This window comes from Somniosus microcephalus, chromosome 2 (genome assembly GCF_052327205.1).
Source record: "Somniosus microcephalus isolate GS21.2 chromosome 2, FLI_Smic_1.0, whole genome shotgun sequence".
Taxonomy (NCBI): Eukaryota; Metazoa; Chordata; class Chondrichthyes; order Squaliformes; family Somniosidae; genus Somniosus; species Somniosus microcephalus.
The window spans coordinates 391,296,999-391,324,877 of record NC_140988.1 but is presented as its reverse complement, the minus strand read 5'-3'; the positions used below and the strand labels follow the sequence as shown (position 1 = coordinate 391,324,877).

Here is a 27,879-nt window from a genome sequence, read left to right as displayed (position 1 = left end):
GAGACCGCATCGTAAGCAGCGAATACTGTATAATAAATTGAAAAAAGTACAAGTAAATTGCTGTTTCACGTGGCTGGAGAGTTTGGGGCTCTGAACGGTGCGAAGGGAGAAGGTGAAAGGGCAGCTGTTGCATCTCCTGTGCTTGCATGGGAAGGTGCTGTGGGAAGGGGACTGGGTGTTGGGGGGGATGCAAGATTGGACCAGGGTGTCACGGAGGGAGTGGTCCCTTCGGAATGCTGAAAGCCAGGCAGAGAAGGGAGGTGGCTGAACTTGTTCTTTCATTGAACAACTTCTCCAAATAAAAGGTGTCACTATGGGAACCCGTATGGGTCCTGGCTATATTTGCCTTTTCGTGGGTTACATGGAACATTCTTTGTTCCAGTCCTACTCAGGTCCCCTCCCTGACCTCTTTTTCCGGTACATTGCTGACTGTATCAGTGCTGCTTCCTGCTCTTACCCCAAGCTGGAAAATGTAATCAAGCTTGCTTCAAATTTCCACCCTTCCCTCGCCTTCACATAGTCCATCTCCAACTCTTCCCTTCCCTTCCTCGACTCCATTTCTGGGGAGAGGCTGTCAACCAATGTCTACTATAAGCCCACCATGGAATTAGAGCCTCAGGCTCTGTCTTGTTTAGCCTGATGCACAGCACCCACTGAAGGTCATTTTATGCCCTCCAGCATCAACAGTTGATCCATAAAATGTTTGGAGTCAAATCGCCCCGAACCTAACTGATTCCAGCAGAGCTTGGTGTCAAAACTCTCTGATCCTGACTGGCTCATTTTTTAAACTTAATGACAGTGACACCGTGATGACAGAAATCTTCTATTCTTATTCCACAGGCCTGTATTGATGGAAAGTGTCAGGATGTGACGCTGTTCAAAGCACAAAACTGTGACGAGACCTGCAATAACAATGGGGTATGAAATTAATCACTCTCCTTTCAGATGGGCTGATGTATTTATTGGGGTGGGGTGAGGTAATTATATTATTATGTTAAACCTTTATAAAACACTGGTTAGGCCTCAGCTGGTGCATTATGTTCACTTCTGGACAACAACTCCTGCCGTGAATGGTGCTGGACAATTAAACAACTAACGGGAGGAGGAGGCTTCATGAACATCCCCATCCTCAATGATGGCAAGGCCCAGCACATGAGTGCGAAAGACAAGGCTGAAGCGTTTGCAATCATCTTCAGCCAGAAGTGCCGAGTGGATGATCCATACCAGCCTCCTCCTGAGGACCCCACCGTCACAGAAGCCAGTCTTCAGCCTGATGTGCCTCAATAAATCCGAGACTCGATGTTAGCGAAACAAAACAAGGCTTTTATTGACTTAGAAGGTAACACACAGGAGAGAGGTATCTTCCATCCAAAGCTCTGCCGTACTGGATGTGCTGCAGGCTGGGCCAGCTTACATAGGGGCCAGGTATGGGCGGAGCCCTACACATAGTACAATACAATGGGCCAGGTATGGGCGGAGCCCTACACATAGTACAATACAATGGTGAGGAAACGGAACAGAGGTAAGGGAAGTGAAACTGAAACCAACCACAGTCACAGGCAGTGATGAATGGAATATTTCATCACACAGCCAATTTGATTCACTCGACGTGATAGCAAGGACCGGCTGAGTGCACTGGATACAGAAAAGGCTATGGGCTCTGATAACATCCCAGCTGTCGTGCTAAAGACTTGTGCTCCAGAACTAGTCGCACCTCTAGCCAAGCTGTTCCAGTACAGCTACAACACTGGCATCTACCCGTCAAAATGGAAAATTGTCCAGGTATGTCCTGTCCACAAAAATCAGGACAAATCCAATCTGGCCAACTACTGCCCGATCAGTCTGCTCTCAATCATCAGCAATGTGATGGAAGGTGTCCTCGACAGTGTTATCACGCACCACTTACTCACCAATAATCTGCTCACTGATGCTCAATTTAGGTTCTGCCAGGATCCCTTGTATTCAGACCTCATTACAGCCTTGGTCTAAACATGGACAAAAGAGCTGAATTCCAGAGGTGAGGTGAGAGTGACTGCCCTTGACATCAAGGCAGCATTTGACTGAGTGTGGCATCAAGGAGCTCTAGTAAAATTGAAGTGAATGGGAATCAAAGTAAAGTTCTCCACTAGTTGGAATCATACCTAGCACAAATGAAGATAGTTGTGGTTGTTGGAGGCCAATCATCTCAGCCCCAAGGCATCGCTGCAGGAGTTCCTCAGGGCAGTTCTTCTTCTTAGGCAGTCCCTCAGAACCGAGGATGACTTGCTTCCATACTAAAATGAGTTCTCAGGTGACTGATGAGTCCAATGCATGACCTACAGTCACTGTCACAGGTGGGGCAGACGGTGGTTGAAGGGGTGGGGTGGGGTGCTTGGGCAGACGTGCGCTCCTTCCGCTGTTTGCGCTTGGCTTCCGCTTGCTCGCAGCGAAGAGACTCGAGGTTTTCGGCGCCTTCCCGAATGCTTCTCCTCCACTTTGTGCGGTCTTGGGACAGGGATTCCCAGGTGTCGGTGGGGATGTTGCACTTTTTCAAGGAGGCTTTGAGGGTGTTCTTGAAGTGTTTCCTCTGCCCACCTGGGCTCTCTTGCCGTGTCAGAGCTCTGATTAGAGCGCTTGTTTTGGGAGTCTCGTATCGGGCATACAGACGATGTGACCCGTTCATCGGAGCTGATTGAGAGTGGTCAAAGCTTCAATGCTGGGGATGTTGACCTGAGCGAGAACACTGATGTTGGTGCGCCTATCCTGCCAATGGATTTGCAGGATCTTGCGGAAGCAGCATTGGTGGTACCTCTCCAGTGCTTTGAGGTGCCTGCTGTACATGGTCCATGTCTCTGAGGCATACAGCAGGGCAGGTATCACTGCTGCTCTGTAGACCATGAGCTTGGTGCTGGGTTTGAGGTCCTGGTCTTCAAACACTCTCTTCCTCAGGCGACCGAAGGCTGCACTGGCACACTGAAGGCGGTGTTGGACTTCGTCATCGATGTCTGCCCTTGTTGACAGTAGGCTCCCAAGGTATGGAAAGTGGTCCACATTGTCCAAAGCCTTGTCGTGGATTTTGATAATCGGGTGGCAGTACTGTGTGGCGGGGGCAGGTTGGTACAGGACCTTTGTCTTACGGATGTTTCATGTAAGACCCATGGTCACGTACTTTTCGGTGAAAGTGTTGATGATGGTTTGGAGTTCGACCTCCGAGTGAGCGCAGACGCAAGAGTCAATTACAAGAGAAATGCAGGGAATCGCACCAACCGCTGCACATGGCCTTCTTTGATCTCACAAAGGCCTTTGACACTGTCAACCATGAGGGATTATGGAGTGGCAGGGGCAGGTTGGTAGAGGATCTTTGTCTTATGGATGTCTAGTGTAAGGCCCATGCTCTCGTACGCTTCGGTGAAGGTGTTGACAATGGTTTGGAGTTTCGGTAATTACCGCAATCGGACTTGTCACCTTTCTTGAAGATCTTCAGGATTACAGCGTCTCTGAGATCCCCTGGCATGCTCTCCTCCTTCCAAATACGAGAAATGAGTTCATGCATTCGCTCCAATAGTGCTTCTCCGCCATGTTTTAGCGCCTCGGCGGGGATTCCATCTGCTCCTGAGGCCTTGTTGTTCTTCAGTTGTCGGATGGCCTTTTCAACCTCATGCCGGGCTGGGGTTGTGCTGAGATGGTGTCAGGTAGCATGCTGTGGGATGGAGTTGAGGACACTCGCGTCGATGACAGAGTCTCGGTTAAGGAGATCTTTGAAGTGCTCCTTCCAGCGGGCACTGACTGCCTCTCTGTCCTTGATGAGTACCTCTCCATTCTTGGCCCGCAGTGGGGTAGGACCTTGGGTGCTTGGGCCGTAGGTGGTTTTGACTGCGCTAAAGAATCCACGCACGTCATGGTTGTCAGCTAGCTGCTGGATCTCCTGTGCTTTCTCCACCCACCATCTGTTCTTTAGGTCGCGAGTTTTTTGTTGGACCTCGGCCTTCAGGCGTCTGTAGAGCTGCTTTCTTGCTCTCGAGTTCTGTTGCTGTTTCCAGATCAGGAATGCCTTGTGCTTGTGGCTTATTAGCTCCTGGATCTCCTGGTCGTTCTCGTCGAACCAGTCTTGGTGTTTCCTGGTCGAGTGACCGAGCATCTCTTCACAGATGCTGATTATGGAGGCCTTGAGTACAGCCCAGGCGCTGTGGACACTCTGGGGGAGAAATTGGGTGAGTAGCGCCACCTGTTAGCGCCTAAAGAGGCAGTCAGTGGCTGTAGCGCCACTGGCTGCGTCTCCCGCGATATTCAGTAGGGGCGCTAATGGTGGCGTTAGGCATTTGCGCTGCGCTGCCACCGATGACGTCATTGGTGTGCGCAGCGCCCCATTCGTGCCCCGTTCGCGATATTTGGTAGCGAACGGCGCAGTTGCGCCGTTCGCTACCCGCGCCCGGTTCACGGGGCCTTACTGTGCCGGCAGCGGCGCAAGTTAAGGTGGAGGTGCGGGGCGGCCGCTTTTTCGGCAGCCGCCTGCCAGCACCTCCGTCCCCGGCCTCCTAACCCCCCCCCACCCCGCGGCATTGCCGGCTGTTTCCCGAGAGCCCGGCACTTCTCCTTGGTGCCAGGCTCATTTGCTGGCACTCGCGAGCGGGGATCGCGCTGTTGCAGGCACCTCCCCCTTAACTCGAGTACTGTGTACAGTTTTGGTCGCCTCATCTGAGGAAGGATGTTCTTGCCATGGAGGGGGTGCAGCGGCGATTCACCAGGCTGATACCAGGAATGGCGGGAATGACCTATGAGGAGAGACTATGTAGTTTAGGGATGTACACACTGGAGTTTAGAAGATTGAGAGGGGACCTCATAGAAGTGTATAAAATTCTGACAGGTCTAGACAGACTGGATGCAGAAGGAATGTTTCCCTTGGCGGGTGAGAACAGAACTAGAGGACATAATTTAAGGATAAGGGCTAAACCATTTAGGACAGAGATGAGGGGGAATTTCTTCACTCAGAGAGTGGTGAACCTGTGGAACTCATTGCCACAGAGGGCAGTGTACGCCAGCTCATTAAATATATTTAAGAGGGAATTAGATATATTTCTACGGGCAAAAGGGGTTAAGGGTTACGGAGAGAAGGCGGGGACGGGATACTGAATTAAAGGATCAGCCATGATCTCATCGAATGGCGGAGCAGGCACGAAGGGCCGAATGGCCTACTCCTGCTCCTATCTTCTATGTATCTATGTATCTATGTAACAGTGGGAGGAAGGCCTGCAGTACCGCAGCGTGCCGTGCCGCAGCGTGTGGCGCTGTGGCATGTTGCGCTGTGATAATCAGTTTCAGCGCCCTAAGAGGAACACGGAGCGCCTCGAGCCTCGCCCCGTGTCCCTCGAGGGGCACTGAAACTGAATTTCTGGCGATCGGTATCAATCCGATCGCTGCGCTAAATCCTGCGCTCAGACGACTTTTGCGCCACTTTGGCGCCCCAACCCAATTTCTAGGCCTCTGTGTCTCTGAATCACTGGGAGTCGTTAGGTTGGTTGTGAGGTGCAAGCTGAATAGGGCTTTCTTAGCAGGGTCTTTGAGTGCTCCAGCGTTGATTTTCCTGCGGCATTGCTTCTGTTGCTGCCGCTATTTTGGGGCTACATTGGTGGAGATTACAGAGTGGATTAGGCGGTGGTCTGTCCAGCAGTCGTCAGCTCCTGTCATGGCGCGGGTGATGCGGATGTCCTTGTGGTCCCTCGCTCGGACGATGACGTAGTCTAGCAGATGCCAGTGCTTGGAGCGAGGGTCTTGCCATGAAGCCTTGTACTTGTCTCTCTGACGGAACAAGGCGTTGGTTATGATGAGGCCATGTTCTTAGCATTTCGTCACGAGGAGGGTACCGTTGGAGTTGGCTTTCCCTACTCCCTCTCTCTGCCGATCACACCTCCCCAGAGGTCTGTGTCCTTTCCAACTCTGGTGTTAAAGTCGCCAAGGAGGATCAGCGTGTCGCCCGTTGGGACTCAGAACAGGGATTGTTCGAGGCTGGAGTAGAATTCCTCTTTGGTCTCGTCTGTGATTTCCAGTGTTGGGGCGTACGCACTGATGACCGTAGCGCACTGGTTCCGGGCTGTGATTTCCAGTGTTGGGGCGTACGCACTGATGACCGTAGCGCACTGGTTCCGGGCTAGGGGGAGCCGTAGAGTCATGAGGCGTTCGTTTATTCTACAAGGGGAGTCTCTGAGACGTTCAACTCGCTCATTGTTTATGGCGACTCCGACCCCATGGAGGCGGCGTTCTTCTTCAGGTTTGCCTTTCCAGAAGAAGGTGTAACCACCGCCTTGCTCCTTGAGCTGGCCTTCCCCTGCCCGCCGGGTCTCACTTAGGGCGGCGATGTCTATATCGAAACGTCTGAGCTCTCGGGCAACGATAGCAGTGCGGCGTTCCGGTCTGTCACTGTTGGGGTTGTCCATGAGGGTCCTGATGTTCCAGGTCCCGAACTTCATTTTAAAGGGTGGAAGATGCCTGTGCGTGAATTCTTTTAACGTGGGGTGGCCGTTGCACACCAGCTACCACACGGGCTTGACAGAGCAAGGTCTTGGTCCAATGGCAAGGGGTTCCAAGACGATTGGAGACCAGGCTCTGCTATATCAGCCTAGCACACACACAAACATATTCCTACTGTCCTCCTCCCTCCTTCCCGCAGGTCCTCTCTGCCTGGGTTTCATGGGCTGCAGTGTGGTCCTCCCGACCCCGCTGCTGATCCATGCTGCGCCACTCCTGGGCCTCGACCGTGCTGCTTGGCTCGTCCTCGCCACTGGGCCTCATCCTCACTCCTGGGCCTCGACCTCGCTCCTGGGCCTCGACCTCGCTCCTGGGCCTCGACCTCGCTCCTGGGCCTCGTCCTCGCTCCTGGGCCTCGTCCTCGCTCCTGGGCCTCGACCTCGCCACTGGGCCTCGACCTCGCCACTGGGCCTCATCCTCGCCCCTGGGCCCCGACCTCGCTCCTGGGTCCTCGACCTCGCTCCTGGGTCCTCGACCTCGCTCCTGGGTCCCGACCTCGCTCCTGGGCCTCGACCTCGCCCCTGGGTCCTGTCCTCGCTCCTGGGCCTCGACCTCGCTCCTGGGCCACGACCTCGCTCCTGGGCCCAGACCTCGCTCCTGGGCCACGACCTCGCTCCTGGGCCCAGACCTCGCTCCTGGGCCCCGACCTCGCTCCTGGGCCTCGACCTCGCTCCTGGGTCCTCGACCTCGCTCCTGGGTCCTCGACCTCGCTCCAGGGCCTCGACCTCGCTCCTGGGCCTCGACCTCGCTCCTGGGCCTCGACCTCGCTCCTGGGCCTCGACCTCGCCCCTGGGCCTCGACCTCGCCCCTGGGCCTCGACCTCGCTCCAGGGCCTCGACCTCGCTCCTGGGCCTCGACCTCGCCCCTGGGCCTCGACCTCACTCCAGGGCCTCGACCTCACTCCAGGGCCTCGACCTCGCTCCTGGGCCTCGACCTCGCTCCTGGGCCTCGACCTCGCTCCTGGGTCCCAACCTCCTTGTAGTGCGTCTCCTTCCAGTGAGTTTGTCCCACGGTGCATCTCCTTCCAGTGAATGTGTCCAATGGTGTCTCCTTCTAGTGAGTGTGACCTGTCCACAAAAATCAGGACAAATCCAATCCGGTCAACTACAACCTGATCAGTCTACTCTCAATCATCAGCAAAGTGATGGAAGGTGTCCTCGACAGTGTTATCAAGCGACACTTACTCACCAATAACCTGCTCACTGATGCTCAGTCTATGTTCTGCCAGTACCCCTCGGCTTCAGACCTCATTACAGCCTTGGTTCAAACATGGGCAAAAGAGCTGAATTCCAGAGGTGAGGTGAGAGTGACTGCCCTTGACATCAAGGCAGCATTTGACCGAGTGTGGCGTCAAGGAGCCCTAGCAAAACTGAAGTCAATGGGAATCAAAGTAACGTTCTCCACTAGTTGGGAGTCATACCTAGCACAAAGGAAGATAAAAACAGAAAACGCTGGAGAAACTCAGCAGGTCAGGCAGCATCTGTAAGAGAGAAACAGAGGTAATGTTTCAGGTCGATGACCTTTCGTCAGAACTGGAAGATAGTTGTGGTTGTTGGAGGCCAATCCTCACAGCCCCAGGACATCGCTGCAGGAGTTCCTCAGGGCAGTGTCCTAAGCCCAACCATCTTCAGCTGCTTCATCAATGACCTTCCCTTCATCATAAGGTTAGAAGTGGGGATGTTCGCTGATGATTCCAATTGCAACTCCTCAGATAATGAAGCAGTTCATGCTCGCATGCCGCAAGACTTGGCCGACATTCACGCTTGGGTTGATACGTGGCCACACAAGTGCCAGGCAATGACCATCTCCAACAAGAGAGAGAGTCTAACCACCGCCCCTCAGCATTTAACGGCATTACCATTGCCAAATCCCTCACCATATCCATTGACCAGACACTTAACTGGACCAGCCACATAAATCCTGTGGCTGCAAGAGCAGGTCAGAGGCTGGTATTCTTCGGTGAGTGACTCACCACCTGACTCCCCAAAGCCTTTCCACCATCCACAAGTCAGGAGTGCCACTCCAACAACATGGATGTCAAGGCCTTACAGAGGATCTTTACTAGAATAGTGCCGGGGTGAAAGACTTCAGTTACATGGCGAGACTAGAGAAACAGGGGTTGTTTTCTTTAAAGCAGAGAAGGTTAAGGAGAGACTTGAAGGGTTTTGATAGCTCAAATAAGGAGAAACTGTTTCCAGTGGTAGAAGGGTTAATAACTAGAGGAATGGAGTTAAAGTAATTGGCAAAAGAACCAGAAGTGGCCTGAGGAAAAAAAAATTACGCAGCGAGTTGTTATGATCTGGAATGCGCTGCCTGAGAGGGTGGAAGCAGATTCAATACAACAATAACAACTTGCATTTATATAGCGCCTTTAACATTTTAAATCCTCCCATGCGCTTCACAGGAGTGTGATCAAACAAAATTTTACACCGAGCCACATAAGGAGATATTACAACGGATGAAAGGAGGAAAGGCGGAGAGGTTTAGGGAGGGAATTCCAGAGCTATGGGCCTCCTATTTCTTACCTACATGCTGCCCCTCGGCAACATCATCTGAAAACAGTGTCAGTTTCCACATGTACGTTGATGGTACCTGTAAAGTCTGTGGGTTGTTTAGTTAATTAATACACAGACTCCAAGAGTAACTTAAAACAGGACTTTACTATTCGAAGGTCAGGGCGAATCTGCTCAATACTTCCTGACACAGCACTTATATACCGGTGTGGTCACCGTCAGTATTACAGTATACAGAAGCCAACAAAGTAGTGCAACACCTAAAGTAGTTCTCTTAAAGGTGGACGGTTACATACAATAGTTCTCTTAAAGGTAGACGGGTACATACACTACAATCCTCCCTTTTTAGCTTACAACATACTGATTCCCCATTAAGCATACATTATAACATATATACAACTTTATGCAAGACAGTTCACAGATTCAGTCTCTCTGGAGGTTTCCAGACTCTGTCCGGATAACGCCTCGGTGGTGTCGTAACTTCCGGCGGGGTAGTAGGTGCTTCTGGCAAGGTCGATTCGGCTTGAAGGACAGTGTCAGGTTCATCTGATTCCAGTATTACCAGATCGGAGGTAGGTGTTCTGGGTATCTCTGTCTCAACATTAACCGTGTAAGGTGGTGGAGTAGGTTGGCCATTTGTGGCTGACCCTATGATCTGGTCAACATGGCGCCTTATTATACTGTCCCCAATGTCCACCGTATACATCAACGGCCCTAGCCTTTTTCCGATAGTTCCAGGCTGCCATTTCTCGGTACGGTAGTCCCAGGCCAAAACTTGTTGACCTATCTGAAAAGATCTAGTTGGCCTTTCATTCATGCCCTGGAATTGCCGGTTCTCTACGTCCCTTCTGACGTTTGGCTTAAGCAAATCCAGCCGGCATCTTAGTCGTCTATTAAAAAACATCATGGCGGGAGTTTGATTTGTGACCGCATGTGTTGCATTCCTGTACGCCAACAAGAAGCTATCCACCTTATGTTGTAAGTTAATGGCTTCATTACCCATGGCCTTTATGGCCTTCTTGAAGGTCTGGACAAACCTTTCAGCCAATCCATTGGAGGCGGGATGGTATGGGGCTGACGTGTAGTGCTTAACCCCATTGCTCTTTAAGAATTTCTTGAATTCTTCGGACACAAATTGCGGTCCATTATCAGAACAGATCTGTTCCGGCAGCCCATTCCTAGCAAACATGGTCCTTAACACTGTGATGGTTTTTTCCGTGGTGGTGGTGGACATCTTTATTACCTCCGGCCACTTGGAGTGTGCATCCACCGCTATTAGAAACATTGAGTCCATAAATGGACCAGCAAAGTCGATATGTACCCTTTGCCAAGGAGATGAGGGCCACTCCCATGGATGCAGAGGAGCCTGTGGTGGCGCGTTTTGGACCTTCTGGCATCCTAGACAGCTCTTAGTGATTTCTTCGATGTCCCCATCAATGCCTGGCCACCACACAAACGCTCTTGCTAGGTTCTTCATTTTCACTCCACCCAGATGTCCCTCGTGCAGCTCCTTTAACACCTTCTGTTGAAGTTTGGGTGGAATCACCACTCTAGATCCACACATCAGGGTTCCTCGACACACTGACAGCTGTTCTTTTCTCTGCGAAAATGCTGGCAGCGTTGGTTCGCCCTGTGCTGGCCATCCCTCCACCGTTAAATCATAGACTCGAGAGAGAGTCGGGTCATTTCTTGTTTCGTTTTCGATCATCAAATTTGTTACTGGTAGACATTCCACTATGGATGAGTGGAACATCTCTACCGGGTCCACTGTAGTCGCTTCTTCTACTATCGGCAATGGCAAGCGCGATAACCCATCAGCATTTCCATGCCGTTTGGACCTTTTGTATTCGATGTCATATTGGTGTGCCCCAAGTAACACGGACCACCTCTGTAACCTTTGCGCTGTCATGGTGGAAACGGCCTTGTTAGGGTTGAATATGGACACCAACGGCTGGTGGTCTGTCAGTAATGTGAACTTCTTGCCCTGCAGATAATGATTGAATTTCCTTACGCCCCACACAAGGCTGAGGGCCTCCCTATCTATTTGAGCATAATTTCGCTCCGCGGAGGTCAATGATCGGGACGCGAATGCCACTGGCCTTTCTGAGCCATTTGGTAACTTGTGTGAAAGTACTGCTCCAATTCCATAGGGGGAAGCATCACAAGCTAGACGAAGAGGTAACGTTGGGTTGAAATGAGCCAACACTTCTTCAGAGGTAATCAACGCCTTGCTTCTGCGAAAGGCCTTTTTACATTCCTCACTCCACTTCCATGGTACTTCTTTCCGCAACAGAGCATTCAGCGGATGCAGCACCGTGGATAGATTCGGCAGAAACTTGTGATAATAATTAATCAACCCCAAGAATGATCTTAACTGTGATACGTTTTCCGGAGCGGGGGCCTTCACGACAGTTTCTATCTTGTCAGGTGACTTGTGCAGCCCCTCTCGGTCAATGACATGACCGCAGTACGAGATCCGTTTTTGGAAGAACTCACATTTCTTGCGATTAACTTGAAGGCCATATTCCTTCAACCTAGTGAGCACCAGTTTCAAATTTGTGAGGTGTTCTTCCTCATCTTCTCCCGTAATCAGGATATCGTCTAAGTAACACTGCGTGCTTGGAATTCCTTGTAATACCTGCTCCATGGCCCTCTGCCAAATTGCTGGAGCCGAAGCTACCCCAAAAACCAGTCTATTATAACGATACAAGCCTCTGTGTGTGTTGATGGTGAGGTACTGACGCGACTCTTCCTCGACTTCCATTTGTAAGTATGCCTGTGCCAGGTCTATCTTGGTGAAGTGTTTCCCTCCAGCCAACGAAGCAAAGATATCTTCAATCCGCGGAAGCGGGTATTGTACCGTGTGAAGCACCGGATTCACTGTGATCTTGAAGTCTCCGCAGATGCGGACCTTCCCCGGTCCCCCTGGCTTGTTACTTGGTGAAGACTTCATGACGGGAACAATGGGCATGGCCCACTCACTCCAGTCCACTTTTGACAGTACCCCTGATCGTTCAAGTTCTTCCAGTTCTGCCTCCACAGCAGGTCGTATCGCGTAAGGTACCGATCTGGCTTTGAAAAATTTTGGGCTTGCATGTTCTGCAATCTTAACCTTTGCTTTAATTCCTCGCAGTGTTCCCAGTCCTTGCTGGAATACCTCTTTAGCTTCGTCTAATATTCTGGACAACCGTTCAGGTTTGACATCTTCCTTTCCGGAATCTACCGTCATGGTGTTTAGTGAATGCCAGTCCATCTTTATTTTCCTGATCCACTCCCGTCCCAGAAGTGGTGGACCTCCCTCAGGCAACACATACAGGTCCATCCTTTGGTGCTCTTTGCCCTTGTATCTCACCTTGACTTCTATCTTTCCGATGGGGTATACTTTGTGCCCCGTGTATGTCTTCAATACTAGTTCCGTATCCCGTAGGGGAATATGCTTGAATAACTTTTTATAATCATGCTTATTCATGACCGTCAATGCCGATCCGGTGTCCACTTCCATTTTCACTTGGACTTTTGCAATCTGTAGTGTGATCCAGATAGCTTGTCGGTCAGCTTCATTACTCACATTGTGAATTCTCAGACTATCCAGTTCCTTGCAGTTGGAGTGTGAGTCCGAATTCTGTTCTTCCGGACTCTTCCTAGTCACCTCATGTACCTTCCTGTACCTCTTTTGTGGTGACTCATTATTGTTGGTCTTCTTCCCTGACTGGCATACCTTAGCTATGTGACCGAGCTTGCCACATTTCCTACATTCCTGGTTTTTAAACCAGCATTGGTTCTGGTCGTGTGTTGTCTTCCCACAACGATAGCATTTCGTTGTACCCGAAGTAATTTGCTGCACCCTGAGTGCCGCTGCCTTTAGCTGCATTTCCGCCGTTCCTTTCGCTGCGGCTTCGTTCGATGCAGCAATAAGGACAGCCTTCTCACGTGTAAGATCGTTCTCTTCGAGCAGTCGTTTTTGTGTTTCTTCCTTCGACATTCCGCACACGAATTTGTCTCGCAACGCCTCTGTCAGATTCCCTCCAAACTGGCAGTGTTTCGCTAGTCTACGCAGTTCGACCAAGTATTCTGCGTTGCTTTCGTCTTTCCTTTGCGTTCTCGCATAGAATTTGAATCGTTCCGCCAACATCAACGGTGTGGGGTTCAAGTGATCCTTCAGAACAGTCACAATATCATCGAAAGTCTGATCCGTCGGTTTAGCTGGTGCTAGTAGATGCTTCAAGAGCTCGTATGTCTCCGCGCCCATCGAGTTTAGCAAGGTTATAGCTTTGTCATCTTCTTCTATTTTATTGGCCTCACAATAGATCTCAATGCGTTCCACATACGTGGCCCAGTCTTCTACCTCGGAATTAAAATCGTTGATGTTACCCCGCTTAGGCATCTTCCGCTCTTCCTGATAACACCACGAATTATTTCTTTAAATTTTTTTTTTTTCCAAGATGGCGGTTCCCGCGAAACTGGCGGTTTCCCGCGCTTATCTTCTCTCCCCGCCCACTTCAATGGCGGTTCCCCGCTTCTGTCTTCTTCTCCGCCTAATGGCGGCTTCCCGCGTTTCTTCCCTAGCGGGAGGGGTACACTTTCCCCCACAGGCGACGGCCGCTGGCTTTCAGATTCACAGCCTGCGCGTCGGCTTCAGTGCTTTCCCTTTTCTCGGCAGGGCAACCGGCGCTGGGTACACCCCGTTGACGGCGAACAGGTTCAGCCGCTGGGCTGGCTCTCGCTCAGTTCCCCTTGCTCGGGCTCGGTCTCTCTCCCGCTCTCTCGGCTCTACCGGCGCTGGGTACACCCCGTTGACGGAGAACAGTTTCAGCCGCTGGACTGGCTCTCGTGCAGTCTCCCTTGGTCGGCTCTGCCTCTCCCGCTCGCTCGGCTCTACCGGCGCTGGGTACACCCCGTTGACGGAGAACAGTTTCAGCCGCTGGACTGGCTCTCGCGCAGTCTCCCTTGGTCAGCTCTGCCTCTCCCGCTCGCTCGGCTCCCAAACGCCTCTCCCAGCCGTCTCGCAGTCCGGTGCTTCCCTCCCCGGCTGCGGCTGAGTTTTTATATCTTCCCGCGCCTACGCTCCCGGTCGCAGTGCTTCGTGGCTTCGGTCGCTGCCCGGCCTTTTTCGCCGGTCGCGGTCTAGCTGTCTCACGACGCCGTTGCGTCCCCAGCCTGTCTGTACCGCGGCTTCCTTGCTCCACGCTGCCCCAGTCTCAGCGCCTCTGGGTCAGACTTCTGTCCGGCTCCTTTCCCCCTCGACCGTGGTCGAGTGCACCGCCCTTATCCTCCGGTTATTCTTTTTACTTTTCCCTTACTCACAGTCACCGTGACCGCCTTGCTTCTCGTGCTGATCGGCTCACTCCTCACCGTGGCAGAAGGGACAGTCAGTGCCTGTTGCTGATGGAAGTCTTTGTCTCTGAATTCTTCCTCCTTTCCAGCTCTGCAGACTCGAGTTTTCTCCCAGCAGAATGACGAGGGCGGTTGCCTCTTCTCGACGCTCGTTAACTGCTTCGGAATTATTGTTGCCGCAGGGTACGATCGGACTCGTCGCCACTGTAAAGTCTGTGGGTTGTTTAGTTAATTAATACACAGACTCCAAGAGTAACTTAAAACAGGACTTTACTATTCGAAGGTCAGGGCGGATCTGCTCAATACTTCCTGACACAGCACTTATATACCGGTGTGGTCACCGTCGGTATTACAGTATACAGAAGCCAACAAAGTAGTGCAACACCTAAAGTAGTTCTCTTAAAGGTGGACGGTTACATACAATAGTTCTCTTAAAGGTAGACGGGTACATACACTACAGTACCCAACTGTACCTCACCACCACTTCTCTCGACCCCTCCACAGTCTCTCAATTGTCAGATTGCTTGTCCGACATCCAGCACTGGATGAGTAGAAATTTCCTCCAACTAAATATTAGGAAGACCGAAGCCAATCGGGGATACGCAAGATGCCAGAACTGGAGGAGCGCAGAAATCTCGAAGGCTTGGAGAGTTGCAGGAGGTTAACGAGATAGGGAGGGGGGAGATCATGGAGGGATTTCAAGACAAGGGTCAGAATTTTAAAATTGCAGGACCGGGCCCAATGGAGCTTAGCGAGCGCAGGGGTGATAGGTGAACAGGATTTGGTGTGAGTAGCACAGCAGAAAAGGATTACATAGGATATACGGCTCAGAAACAGGCCATTCGGCCCAACCAGTCCATGCAAGCTTCCTTGGACCCAATTAGTCCAATCCTATCATAATTTTAAACACTTTCTATCATTTCCCCTCTCAAGAGTGAAAAGACTCAAAGCGTCAATCTTTCCTCGTACTTCATTCCTTAAATTCTGGGAGCACCCGTGTAGCCCTTCTCTGTTACCTACCACTTGTCAGCCCAAGTCCGGACAATATCCAGACCCTATTGTAGGCTGGCGTGGGCTGCTTCATGATCAGAGGGGTTGTGAGTGGAGCTAAACACGGTGGAATAGACAGTGAACAGCCCCATCACTGCTCTTATATTAACATAGAAACATAGAAGATGGGAGCAGGAGTAGGCCATTCGGCCCCTCGAGCCTGCTTCGCCATTCAATGCGATCATGGCTGATCATCCAAATTCAGTACCCTGTCTCTGTTTTCTCCCCATATCCCTTGATCCCTTTAGCCTCAAGAAATATATTTAACTCCTTCTTGAATATATTTAATGAATTGGCCTCTACTGCCTTCTGTGGTAGAGAATTCCACAGGTTCACCACTCTCTGGGTGAAAAATTTCCTCCTCATCTCTGTCCTAAATGGCTTACCCCTTATCCTTAGACTGTGACCTCTGGCTCTGGACTCCCCGGTCATCGGGAACATCCTTCCTGCATCTAGTCTGTCTAGTCCTGTTAGAATTTTATAAGTTTCAATGAGATCCCCTCTCATTCTTCTAAACTCCAGTGAGTATAAGCCCAATCGACCCAATCTCTCCTCATACGTCATTCCTGCCATCCCAGGTATCAGCCTGGTGAATCTTCGCTGCACTCCCTCCATGGCAAGAACACCCTTCCTTAGATAAGGCGATCAAAACTGCACACAATACTCAAGATATTGGAAGGATGTGATCGCTTTGGAGAGGGTGCAGAGGAGATTCACCAGGATGTTACCCGGGCTGGAGCGCTTCAGCTATGAAGAGAGACTGGGCAGATTGGGTTTGTTTTCCTTGGAGCAGAGGAGGCTGAGGGGGGACATGATTGAGGTGTACAAAATTATGAGGGGCATAGATAGGATGGATACTAAGGAGCTTTTTCCCTTAGTAGAAGGGTCAATAACAAGGGGGCATAGATTCAAGGTAAAGGGCGGGAGGTTTAGAGGGGATTTGAGAAAGAACTTTTTCACCCAGAGGGTGGTTGGAGTCTGGAACTCACTGCCTGAAAGGGTTGTGGAGGCAGAAATCCTCACAACATTTAAGAAGCATTTGGATGAGCACTTGAAATGCCATAGCATACAAGGCTACGGACCAAATGCTGGAATATGGGATTAGATTAGACAGGGCTTGATGGCCGGCGCGCACACGATGGGCCGAAGGGCCTCTATCCGTGCTGTATAACTCTATGACTCGAGATATTGGAGGGAAGGTCATTGATGAAGTAGCTGTAGATGGTTGGGCTGAGGACACTTCCTTGCAGTGATGTCCTGGAGCTGTGATGATTGGCCTCCAACAACCACAGGTATGACTCCAGCTACTAGACAGTTTTCCCCTTCACTCCATTTTACTTTTTATGTGTCTGTAAAATCCTTCACTATTTCCTTTTATGTAAATCTGTTTATTACCAGTGGAGAAATTTTAAATGTTGTGGATTTTGTTTCAGGTTTGTAACAATAAGGACAACTGTCACTGTGACAATGGCTGGGCTCCTCCGTTTTGCAATTCCAAGGGGGCAGGTGGCAGCATTGACAGTGGAACAGTGATTGACACACGCACAGGTAAGGTTTTACAGTGATTGACACACACACAGGTAAGGTTTTACAGTGATTGACACACACACAGGTAAGGTTTTACAGTGATTGACACACACACAGGTAAGGTTTTACAGTGATTGACACACGCACAGGTAAGGTTTTACAGTGATTGACACACACACAGGTAAGGTTTTACAGTGATTGACACACACACAGGTAAGGTTTTACAGTGATTGACACACGCACAGGTAAGGTTTCAATCATTTACTGTGTCTTTCTCTGTGCTGCTCACCGCCATGTGAATTGGAGGAGCATAGATATCTCGAGTGAGCAGACACAAGCGTCGTCTGCATACTGTAATTCGACGACAGAGGATGGGACAACCTTAGATCTGGGCTGGAGGCGACGGAGGTTGAACAGTTTCCCGTTTGTTCTGTAAATTAGCTCCACTCCAGCGGGGAGCTTATTGAGGGTGAGATGGAGCATTGCAGCAAGGAAGATCGAGAAGAGCGTTGGTGCGATGACACAGCCTTGCTTGACCCCCGTCCGTACGTGAATTGGGTCTGTGGTGGAACCATTGGTCAGGATCACGGCTTGCATGTTGTCATGAAGCAGACGGAGGATGGTGACAAACTTTTGAGGGCAGCCGACTTTGAGGAGGAGACTCCATAATCCCTCATGGTTGACAGTGTCAAAGGCCTTTCTGAGATCAAAGAAGGCCATGTATAGCGGTTGGTGCTGTTCCCTGCATTTCTCTTATACTGTAATTTGTTGTGTCCGTCAGTAGTAAGACACAGACTGCAGGAGAACGGTACAACAGGTGTTTACTCAACGTGGCTCACTCTGGAACTGACTATACAGATTACTACTCAGTGCTATATACAGGTGTGGTCACTGCCGGTACTACAGTATACATGAGCTGTAAAAAGTAGTTCCCCCCTTAAAGGTATATACATTACAATTCCTCCCCTTTTAGATTAACAGTACCATAACACTCATTTAACAATTAAATATCAAACTAATTACAATTAACACTTCTAACATACAACGTTAGCTGAAAATAGTCCATTTATATATTAAGTCTTTGGGGAGGCTTCCTGATCCTTTCTGGATAGCGCCTTTCCCGAGTGTCTCGCTCTTGGTGCGGAGGCGATTCTGGCCCCCTGTCGTCGGTTGGGTCATCAGCTTCCGATGCTACTGTTTCTGGGGTAGATGCGACCTGTACGTCGGGTTCCTCACCAGGTACGTATGGGCGAGGCATGGGGTTGACTTGTTCCTGTGACTCTAGGATCTGGTCAGCATGGCGTCTCACGATGTTCTCCCCAACGTCCACTGTGTACATTAGTGGGCCCTGCCGTGTGCATATCGTTCCTGGCTGCCATTTTTCTGTTCGGTTGTCGCGGGCCAAGACTTGTTGCCCTACATTGAAGCTCCTTGTTGGCTTCTCATGGATGTGCTGGAATTGCTTACTCTCAACATCTCTTCGTACGTTTGGTCTGAGCAAATCCAGGCGAGATCTTAACCTTCGGTTAAAGAACATCATGGCCGGGGCCTGGTTGGTGACTGCATGTGTCACATTCCGGTAGGCGAACAGGAAATTGTCCACCTTATGCTGCAGCGGAATGTTGTCATTGTACATAGCCTTTATTGCCTTCTTAAAGGTTTGTACGCACCTCTCAGCCAATCCATTTGTGGCTGGATGGTACGGGGCGGATGTGTAATGCCTTACCCCATTCTTCTGCATAAACCTCCGGAACTCTTCGGACACAAACTGTGGTCCGTTATCGGAGCAAATCTGTTCTGGCAAGCCGTTCCTGGCAAAAATGGTCCGTAGGACTGCAATAGTTTTCTCCGTGGTGGTGGAGGACATTTTGATGACCTCAGGCCATTTCGAGTGCGCATCCACGGCTATTAAAAACATTGAGTCCATGAATGGGCCAGCAAAATCAATATGCACCCGTTGCCATGGAGATGAGGGCCACTCCCATGGGTGTAGAGGGGCATGTGGTGGTGCATTTTGGACTTTCTGGCATCCTGAGCAGCTCTTGGTCAGGTCCTCCATTTGTTTATCGATTCCCGGCCACCACATATAAGCCCTGGCAAGGCTTTTCATTTTTACCCCTCCCAGAGCAGCACGGTGGCATAGTGGTTAGCACTGTTGCCTCACAGCGCCAGGGACCCGGGTTCGAATCCGGCCTCGGGTGACTATCTGTGTGGAGTTTGCACATTCTCCCCGTGTTTGCATGGGTTTCCTCCGGGTGCTCCGGTTTCCTCCCACAGTCCAAAGATGTGCGGGTTAGGTTGATTGGCTATGATAAATTGACCCTTAGTGTTAGGGGGATTAAATACGTGGGGTTATGGGGATAGGGTGGGATATGTGTTGGTGTAGGGGTTACGGGGATCGGGTAGGATATGTGTCGGTGCAGGCTCGATGGGCTGAAATGGCCTCTATCTGCACTGTGGGGTTTCTGTGATTTCTGTGAGATGACCCTCATGAAGCTCATTGATCACTCTATCCCTTAACTTGGGTGGAATTACCACTCGGGATCCACACATCAAGGTCCCCCGGCACACTGACAGCTGTTCTGTTCTTGTCGAGAATGCTGGCAACAGTGAGTCGCCGTGTGCTGGCCATCCCTTCACCGTTAAATCATATACCCGAGACAGTGTCGGGTCATTTCGGGTCTCCTTTTCTATACGAGCGTTAGTTACCGGTAAGTATTCAACTATAGTCGAATGAAATATTTCGACAGGATCCACTGCTGGTGCTTCCTCCACAGTAGGCAGTGGCAGGCGTGATAGCCCATCAGCATTTCCATGCTGTTTCGTGCCCTTATATTCAATCTCATAGTGGTGCGCCCCTAGAAAGAGTGACCATCTTTGTACTCATTGCACAGTCATCACCGGAACGCCCTTCTTCGGATTAAAAATGGAGAGAAGAGGCTAGTGGTCAGTCAGCAAGGTGAATTTCTGCCCGTGCAGATAGTGATTGAACTTTTTCACTCCCCACACTAGGCTGAGGGCCTCCCTGTCAATCTGGGCGTAGTTACGCTCGGCTGAGGTTAATGATCGTGACGCAAAGGCTATTGGCCTCTCTGAGCTGTCCGAGAATTTGTACGACAGCACCGCTCCAATGCCGTAGGGTGACGCATCACACGCCAACCAAATTGGTAGTGCTGGGTTGAAATGGGCCAATACCTCTTTCGATGTGATTAGTGTTTTGCTCTTCTGGAAAGCTCGTTTACATTCGTCACTCTACTTCCATGGCACTCCAGTTTGCAGTAGGGTGTTCAGTGGGTGTAGTATTGTAGACAAATTTGGCAAGAACTTATGGTAGTAGTTTACCAGCCCGAGGAACGACCTCAGTTGTGACACGTTTTCCGGTGCTGGAGCCTTGACTACTGCCTCAACCTTTTCTGGGGACTTATGTAACCCCTCTTTATCGATAACGTGGCCACAATACGAGATCTGTTTTTTTTTAAAACTCGCATTTGGGGCGGTTAGCTCGGAGCCCATATTCCTTCAATCTAGTGAGCACCTGCTTCAGGTTGGCGAGGTGATCACTGTCATTTTCGCCCGTGACCAGGATGTCGTCCAAATAACACTGGGTCCCTGGGATCCCTTGCAGGACTTGTTCCATTGCCGTTTGCCAAATAGCCGGAGCTGATGCTACCCCGAATACCAGCCGGTTGTATTGGTAGAGACCTTTATGGGTGTTGATTGTGAGGTATTTTTTTGATGCTTCTTCTACCTCCATTTGCAGATACGCCTGGGCCAGATCAATCTTACATAAGAACATAAGAAATAGGAGCAGGAGTAGGCCAATCGGCCCCTCGAGCCTGCTCCGCCATTCAATAAGATCATGGCTGATCTGATCCTAACCGCCAATCCACTATCACAGAATTAGTGAAGCGTTTCCCTCCAGATAGCGAGGCGAAAATATCTTCAATCCGCGGAAGTGGATATTGCACGGTGTGAAGGATTGGGTTCACTGTTACCTTAAAGCCCCCACAGATGCGAACCTTCCTTGGTTCCCCAGGCGTGCTGCTCAATTACTTTTTCATCACAGGGACGATGGGTGTAGCCCACTCGCTCCAGTCTACCTTGGACAGTACACCTGAACGTTCCAGACTCTCCAGCTCTGCTCTGACGGCTGGGCGGATCGCATAAGGTACCAGTCTGGCAGTAAAAAATTTTGGGCTTGCGTTTTCTTCGATTTTAATTGTTGCTGTCATGCCTTTTAGTGTTCCAAGTCCTTGCTGGAACAACTCTTGCGCGTCGGTTAGGATCTTTGACAGTCGCCCAGGTGTGACGTCGTCATCCTTTTCGGCAGCCACAGTCAGTGCTTGTATGGAATGCCAATCCAGCTGTATTTTCCGGATTCATTTATGTCCCAGTAATGGTGGTCCTCCATCTTGCAATACATACAGGTCTAGTTTTGGTGTTTCCTTACCGTTATATATAACGGTCACCCTTATTTTTCCTTTGGGGTAGACTTTTTGCCCCGTGTACGTCTTCAAAATAATTTTTGTGTCTCTCAAGGGTATGTGTGAGAATAGCCGCTCGTAGTCCCGTCGGTTTATGACTGTTAGGGCTGATCCTGTGTCCATTCCATTTTTACCTGGACTCCTGCTATCTTGAGAGTGACCCAAATGGTTCGGTGATCCTCCGTTTTGATCACATTATGTAGTTTCAGACAACTCAGCTCCCTGTTTTCGGAGTCAGTATCACTCTTTTGTTCGTCTGAACTATTCTCCGTCACCTTATGTACCTTCTTGTACTTTTCTTTTGGAGATTTCTTATTGCTGGTTTTCTTTCCCGACCTGCAGACTCGTGCTATGTGTCCTACTTTTCCACACTGTCTGCACACTTTGTCTTTGAACCAGCAATCATTGTGGTCGTGTGTTGTTCTGCCGCAGCGATAGCACTTCTCTGTTCACAGAAATCACAGAAACCCCACAGTGCAGATAGAGGCCATTTCGGCCCATCGAGCCTGCACCGACACATATCCCACCCGATCCCCGTAACCCCTACACCAACACATATCCCACTCTATCCCCGGAACCCCACGTATTTAATCCCCCTAACACTAAGGGTCAATTTATCGTAGCCAATCAACCTAACCCGCACATCTTTGGACTGTGGGAGGAAACCGGAGCACCCGGAGGAAACCCACGCAAACACGGGGAGAATGTGCAAACTCCACACAGACAGTCACCCGAGGCCGGATTTGAACCCGGGTCCCTGGCGCTGTGAGGCAACAGTGCTAACCACCATGTATGATATTTCGTTTGTGCCATATTCTTGCGGTCTCTGTTATATCTCTGCAGCGCCCCGTGCTGCTGCTTCATATGATACCGCAATGCGAAAGCCTTGTCCAGCGTAAGGTCCTTTTCAGATAAAAGCCGTTTCTGGGTTCCTTCACTTTGAAGCCCACACACAAACTTGTCCCTTAAGGTATCTGCCAGTCCCGTTCCAAACTGGCAGTGTTTCGATAGTTTGCGCAGTTCTGTTAAATATTCAGCATTGCTTTCATCCTTATGCTGGTTCCATTTGTGAAACTTGAATCTTTCTGCTATCAGCAGCGGTGTGGGGTTTAAATGTTCCTGTAGTATCGTCACGATGTCTCCAAAACTCTTTTCCACTGGCTTCGCTGGGGTTACTAGATTTCGTAATAAGCCATACGTCTTTGCACCCATTAAATTTAACAATACCGGTGCTTTCTTTTCATCTGACACCTCATTTGCCTTGCAGTATACCTCTATTCGTTCGACATATGTAGTCCAATCTTCGACTTCATTGTCAAATGCGGTGGTACTGCCACTCTTCGGCATTTTGGGTGTGGTTTACAATGGCTTAAAATGGCGTCTCCCGCGCTTTCCTTCCTCCCCCGCTGCTGCCAACGCCGCTCTCGGCGGTCCTCGTGGCAATGGCGGCGCCCTGTAGGTTTTGCGCGCTCCTCCTGCGCTGCTGCCAACGCCGCTCTCGGCGGTCCTCGTGGCAATGGCAGCGCCCTGTAGGTTTCGCGCGCTTCTCCTGCACTGCTGCCAACGCCGCTCTCGGCGGTCCTCGTGGCAATGGCGGCGCCTCGCGGGTTTCTGCGCATCTCTCTCCCTCTCCTCGATGCTACTCGGCCCCTGAACACTGGCTGCGCCCTGTGCGCTCTGCCCTTTCTCTCTCTCTCCCGTCGACGCTGCTCGGCCCTTTGCTGTGCCGCTCGGTCGGGCTCTAGCCCGCCGCTGTCCGGGAAGGGTCTGCGCACTACCTGTTGCCAGCCCGTTTCGCTGGACCACCGCGACTGGAAAGCCAAGCCTGGCTCTCAACAGCCTCCCCCGCAATTCTCGAGTCTCTGCTGGATGACTGGGCGGTTGCCCGTGGTCGACGCCCGTGTCTCTGGCCTTGACCTCCAATCTACTGGTCTCCAGGAACAAATCCCTGGGAGGTGATGCAGAGTTGCAGGTAGGATCGAATTTGCCTCATCGCCAATGTTGTGTCCGTCAGTAGTAAGACACAGACTGCAGGAGAACGGTACAACAGGTGTTTACTCAACGTGGCTCACTCTGGAACTGACTGTACAGATTACTACCCAGTGTTATATACAGGTGTGGTCACTGCCGGTACTACAGTATACATGAGCTGTAAAAAGTAGTTCCCCCCTTAAAGGTATATACATTACATAATTGACGCTTGCGTCTGCGCTCACTCGGAGGTCGAACTCTAAACCATCATCAACACTTTCACCGAAGCGTACGAGAGCATAGGCCTTACACTAAACATCCGTAAGACAAAGGTCCTCTACCAACCTGCCCCCGCCACACAGTACTGCCCCCCGATTATCAAAATCCACGACAAGGCCTTGGACAACGTGTTCCACTTTCCATACCTCGTGAGCCTACTGTCAACAAGGGCAGACGTCGATGACGAAGTCCATCACTGCCTTCAGTGTGCCAGTGCAGCCTTCGGTCGCCTGAGGAAGAGAGTGTTTGAAGACCAGGACCTCAAACCCAGCACCAAGCTCATGGTCTACAGAGCAGCAGTGATACCCGCCCTGCTGTGTGCCTCAGAGAGATGGACTATGTACAGCAGGCACCTGAAAGCACTGGAGAGGTACCACCAGTGCTGCCTCCGCAAGATCCTGCAAATCCATTGGCAGGATAGGTGCACCAATGTCAGTGTTCTCAGTCAGGCCAACATCCCCAGCATCGAAGCTTTGACCACGCTTGATCAGCTCCAATGAACGGGTCACATCGTCTGTAAGCCCAATATGAGACTCCCAAAACAAGCGCACTACTCGGAGCTCCGACACGGCAAGAGAGCCCCAGGTGGGCAGAGGAAACGCTTCAAGGACACCCTCAAAGCCTCCTTGAAAAGTGCAACATCTCTGGCCCAAGACCGCACAAAGTGGATGAGAAGCTTCTGGGAAGGCGCCAAACACCTCGAGTCTCTTCGCCGGGAGCAAGCGGAAGCCAAGCGTAAGCAGCACAAGGAGCGCACGTCAACCCAAGCACCCCACCTACCTGCCCCTTCAACCACCGTCTGCCCCACCTGTGACAGAGACTGTAGGTCCCGCATTGGACTCAGTCACCTGAGAACTCATTTTTAATGAGGAATCAAGTCATCCTCGGTTCCGAGGCACCGCCTAAGAAGAAGAAGATATCTCGGAAGGTTACAGAACAGCTCTAGTCATTTTTCACATCACTGTTCAGGTTACATGGGCGCTGATCCAATTGTGGCCAGCCGTACACCTTCATTTTTTCAGGATGGAAATGCCTCCCTGAGCTGTGTGGGAATATTGATAAGACAGATAGAAATGCTTGAGGTGCTCCATTTATTATCCTGACCCAGTACAAATGAGACATCTACACCTCCCAAAACCGTGACCTCCACCATCTAGAAGGACATGGGAGAAAGTGCTTGGAAGCACCATCACTTCCAACTTTCACTACAAATTACACAACATCCCGACATAGACATCGGATTTCTTGGTGACTATTTCTTGGAGATTTACCAGAATGGTTCCGGGGATGGGGGACCTTAGTTACAAGGACAGATTGGAGAAGCTGGATTTGTTTTCATTAGAGCAAAGGAGGTTGAGGGGTGATTTGATAGAGGTGTACAAGATTATGACGGGTTTGGATAGGCTAGACGGGGAAAGGCTGTTCCCACTAGTTGATGGTACAAGGACTAGGGGACACAGATTTAAGGTTTTGGGCAAGAGATACAGGGAGGATGTGAGGAAAAACTTTTTTACGCAGCGAGTGGTGAGGACCTGGAACTCGCTGCCGACGGAAGTGGTGGAAGCGGAGACACTCAGTGTTTTCAAGGGGAGACTGGATAGGCACTTGAGGGAAATAAACCTGCAGGGCTACGGGGATAGAGCGGGGGAATGGGACTGACTGGATTGCTCTACAGAGAGCCGGCACGGACTCAATGGGCCGAATGGGTTCCTTTTGTGCCGTTATGACTCTGGGGGAAAAATTCGGTTGCTTTGCGCTTCCCGTTAGCGCCTTAAGAGGGCGCTAACGGGGTGCAAAGCAACTAGCGCCCTGGCGCGGTGCAGCCAACGCCTACTGTGAAATTCAGCGAGAGGTTAGCGGCGACGGTAACAGTTAGCGCCCTGCAGCGCTGCGCCGCCGTCATCGCCGTATGCAGCGCCCCGCTCGCGCCCCGGCTGCGATCTTCGGGAGCGCCCCAACTTACCGCCAGCTGCTATGTCCGATGGGGTCAGGGGGGGCCTACCTGCGGCAGGGGTGGTGGTATTTAAAGATGCGGTGCCGGACAGCCATTTTTGTTGCTGGGCCGCTGCCGTCCCCAGCATGCTGACCCGCCCCCCCCGCGGAGTGCCGGCTTCCAAGAGAAGTGCCGCGCTCTTTTGCCGGCACTCCGGTGCCCGGTGGCCCAACTGGACCCCGGGTCGTGCTGCGCAAGGCCCCTCCCCTTTAAGAAACATAGAAACATAGAAGATAGGAGCAGGAGTCGGCCATTTGGCCCTCGAGCCTGCTCTGCCATTCAATGAGATCATGGCTGATCGTCCAAATTCAGTACCCTGTTCCTGCCTTCTCTCCATATCCCTTGATCCCCCTAGCCTTAAGAAATATATCCAACTCCTTCTTGAACATATTTAATGAATTGGCCTCTACTGCCTTCTGTGGTAGAGAATTCCACAGGTTCACCACTCTCTGGCTGAAGAAATTCCTCCTCATCTCTGTCCTAAATGGCTTACCCCGTATCCTTAGACTGTGACCCCTGGTTCTGGACTCCCCGACCATCAGGAACATCCTTCCAGCATCTAGTCTGTCCAGTCCTGTTAGAATTTTATAAGTTTCAATGAGATCCCCTCTCATTCTTCTAAACTCCAGAGAGTACAAGCCCAATCGACCCAATCTTTCCTCATACGTCATTCCTGCCATCCCAGGTATCAGCCTGGTGAATCTTCGCTGCACTCCCTCCATGGCAAGAACATCCTTCCTCAGATATGGCGACCAAAACTGCACACAATACTCCAGATGTGGTCTCACAAGGCCCTGTACAACTGCAGCAAGACATCCCTGTTCCTGTACTCAAACCCTCTCGCTACGAAGGCCAACATACCATTTGCCTTCTTAACCGCCTGCTGCACCTGCATGCTTACTTTCAGCGACTGGTCCACAAGGACACCCAGGTCTCGTTGCACTTCCCCTTCTCCCAATCTATTACCATTCAGATAATAATCTGCCTTCCTGTTTTTGACACCAAAGTGGATAACCTCGCATTTATCCACGTTATATTGCAACTGCCATGCTTCTGCCCAATCACCCACCTGTCCAAATCATACTGGGGTTTCTCGGTATCCTCCTCACAGCACACACGCCCACCCAGCTTTGTGTCGTCTGCAAACTTGGAGATTACATCGGAGCAATGGGAGTCTTTCAGAAAGGAAATTGAGAGAGTACAATGGCAACATGTTCCCGTAAAGGTCAAGGGTGGGACCAACAAGCCCAGGGAACCTTGGATGTCAAGGGATATACGAGAATGGATTAGGAAAAAAAGGGGGGCTTTTGGCAGATACAAAGGACTAAAGACAGAGGAAGCCCTAGAGGAGTATAAAAACTGCAGGGGGATACTTAAAAAAGAAATTAGGAGAGCGAGGAGAGGCCATGAAATAATGCTGGCGAGCAAAATAAAGGAAAATCCTAAGGTGTTTTATAAGTATATTAAGGGCAAGAGGATAACTAGGGAAAGAGTAGGGCCCATTAGGGACCAAAGTGGCAATCTGTGTGTGCAGCCAGAAGATGTAGGTGGGGTTTTAAATGAATTTTTTGCATCTGTGTTCACTAGGAGAAGGACGATGTAGACATAGAAATCGGGCAGGGGGACTGTGATATACTTGAACATATTAGCATCGAGAGGGAGGAGGTACTAGCGGTTTTAGCAGGCTTAAAAGTGGATAAATCCCCAGGCCCGGACGAGATGTATCCCAGGCTGCTGTGGGAGGCAAAGGAGGAGATTGCAGGGGCTCTGACACAAATTTTCAAAACCTCTCTGGCCACAGGGGATGTGCCAGAGGACTGGAGAACAGCTAACATAGTACCATTATTCAAGAAGTGTAGTAGGGATAAACCAGGGAATTACAGGCCAGTGAGCCTAACCTCAGTGGTAGGGAAATTATTGGAAAAAATTCTGAGGGACAGAATTAGTCTCCACTTGGAGAGGCAAGGATTAATCAGGGATAGTCAGCATGGCTTTGTCAAGGGAAGATCATGCGTGACCAATTTGATTGAATTTTTCGAGGGGGTAACTAGGTGTGTGGATGAGGGTAGTGCAGTGGATGTGGTATACATGGATTTCAGTAAGGCTTTCGATAAAGTCCCACAGAGGAGACTGGTCAAGAAGGTAAGAGCCCATGGGATCCAGGGTGCCTTGGCACATTGGATCCAAAGCTGGCTTAGTGGCAGAAGGCAGAGGGTGATGGTCGAAG

The 27,879-nt window shown here is 50.8% G+C and overlaps 1 protein-coding gene across 1 annotated transcript in view; it reads left to right on the top strand.

The window, feature by feature from the left end:
* LOC147123877 (disintegrin and metalloproteinase domain-containing protein 12-like) overlaps positions 1 to 24,740 on the top strand; it is a 503,908-nt gene extending 479,168 nt beyond the window's left edge. The window contains exons 17-19 of the mRNA XM_085967584.1: positions 841 to 918; positions 16,832 to 16,946; positions 24,682 to 24,740. Of these exons, the coding sequence (XP_085823710.1) occupies positions 841 to 918; positions 16,832 to 16,946; positions 24,682 to 24,740 (252 nt within the window). The remainder of the gene's footprint in view (positions 1 to 840; positions 919 to 16,831; positions 16,947 to 24,681) is intronic.
* The last annotated feature ends 3,139 nt before the right edge of the window (positions 24,741 to 27,879 follow it).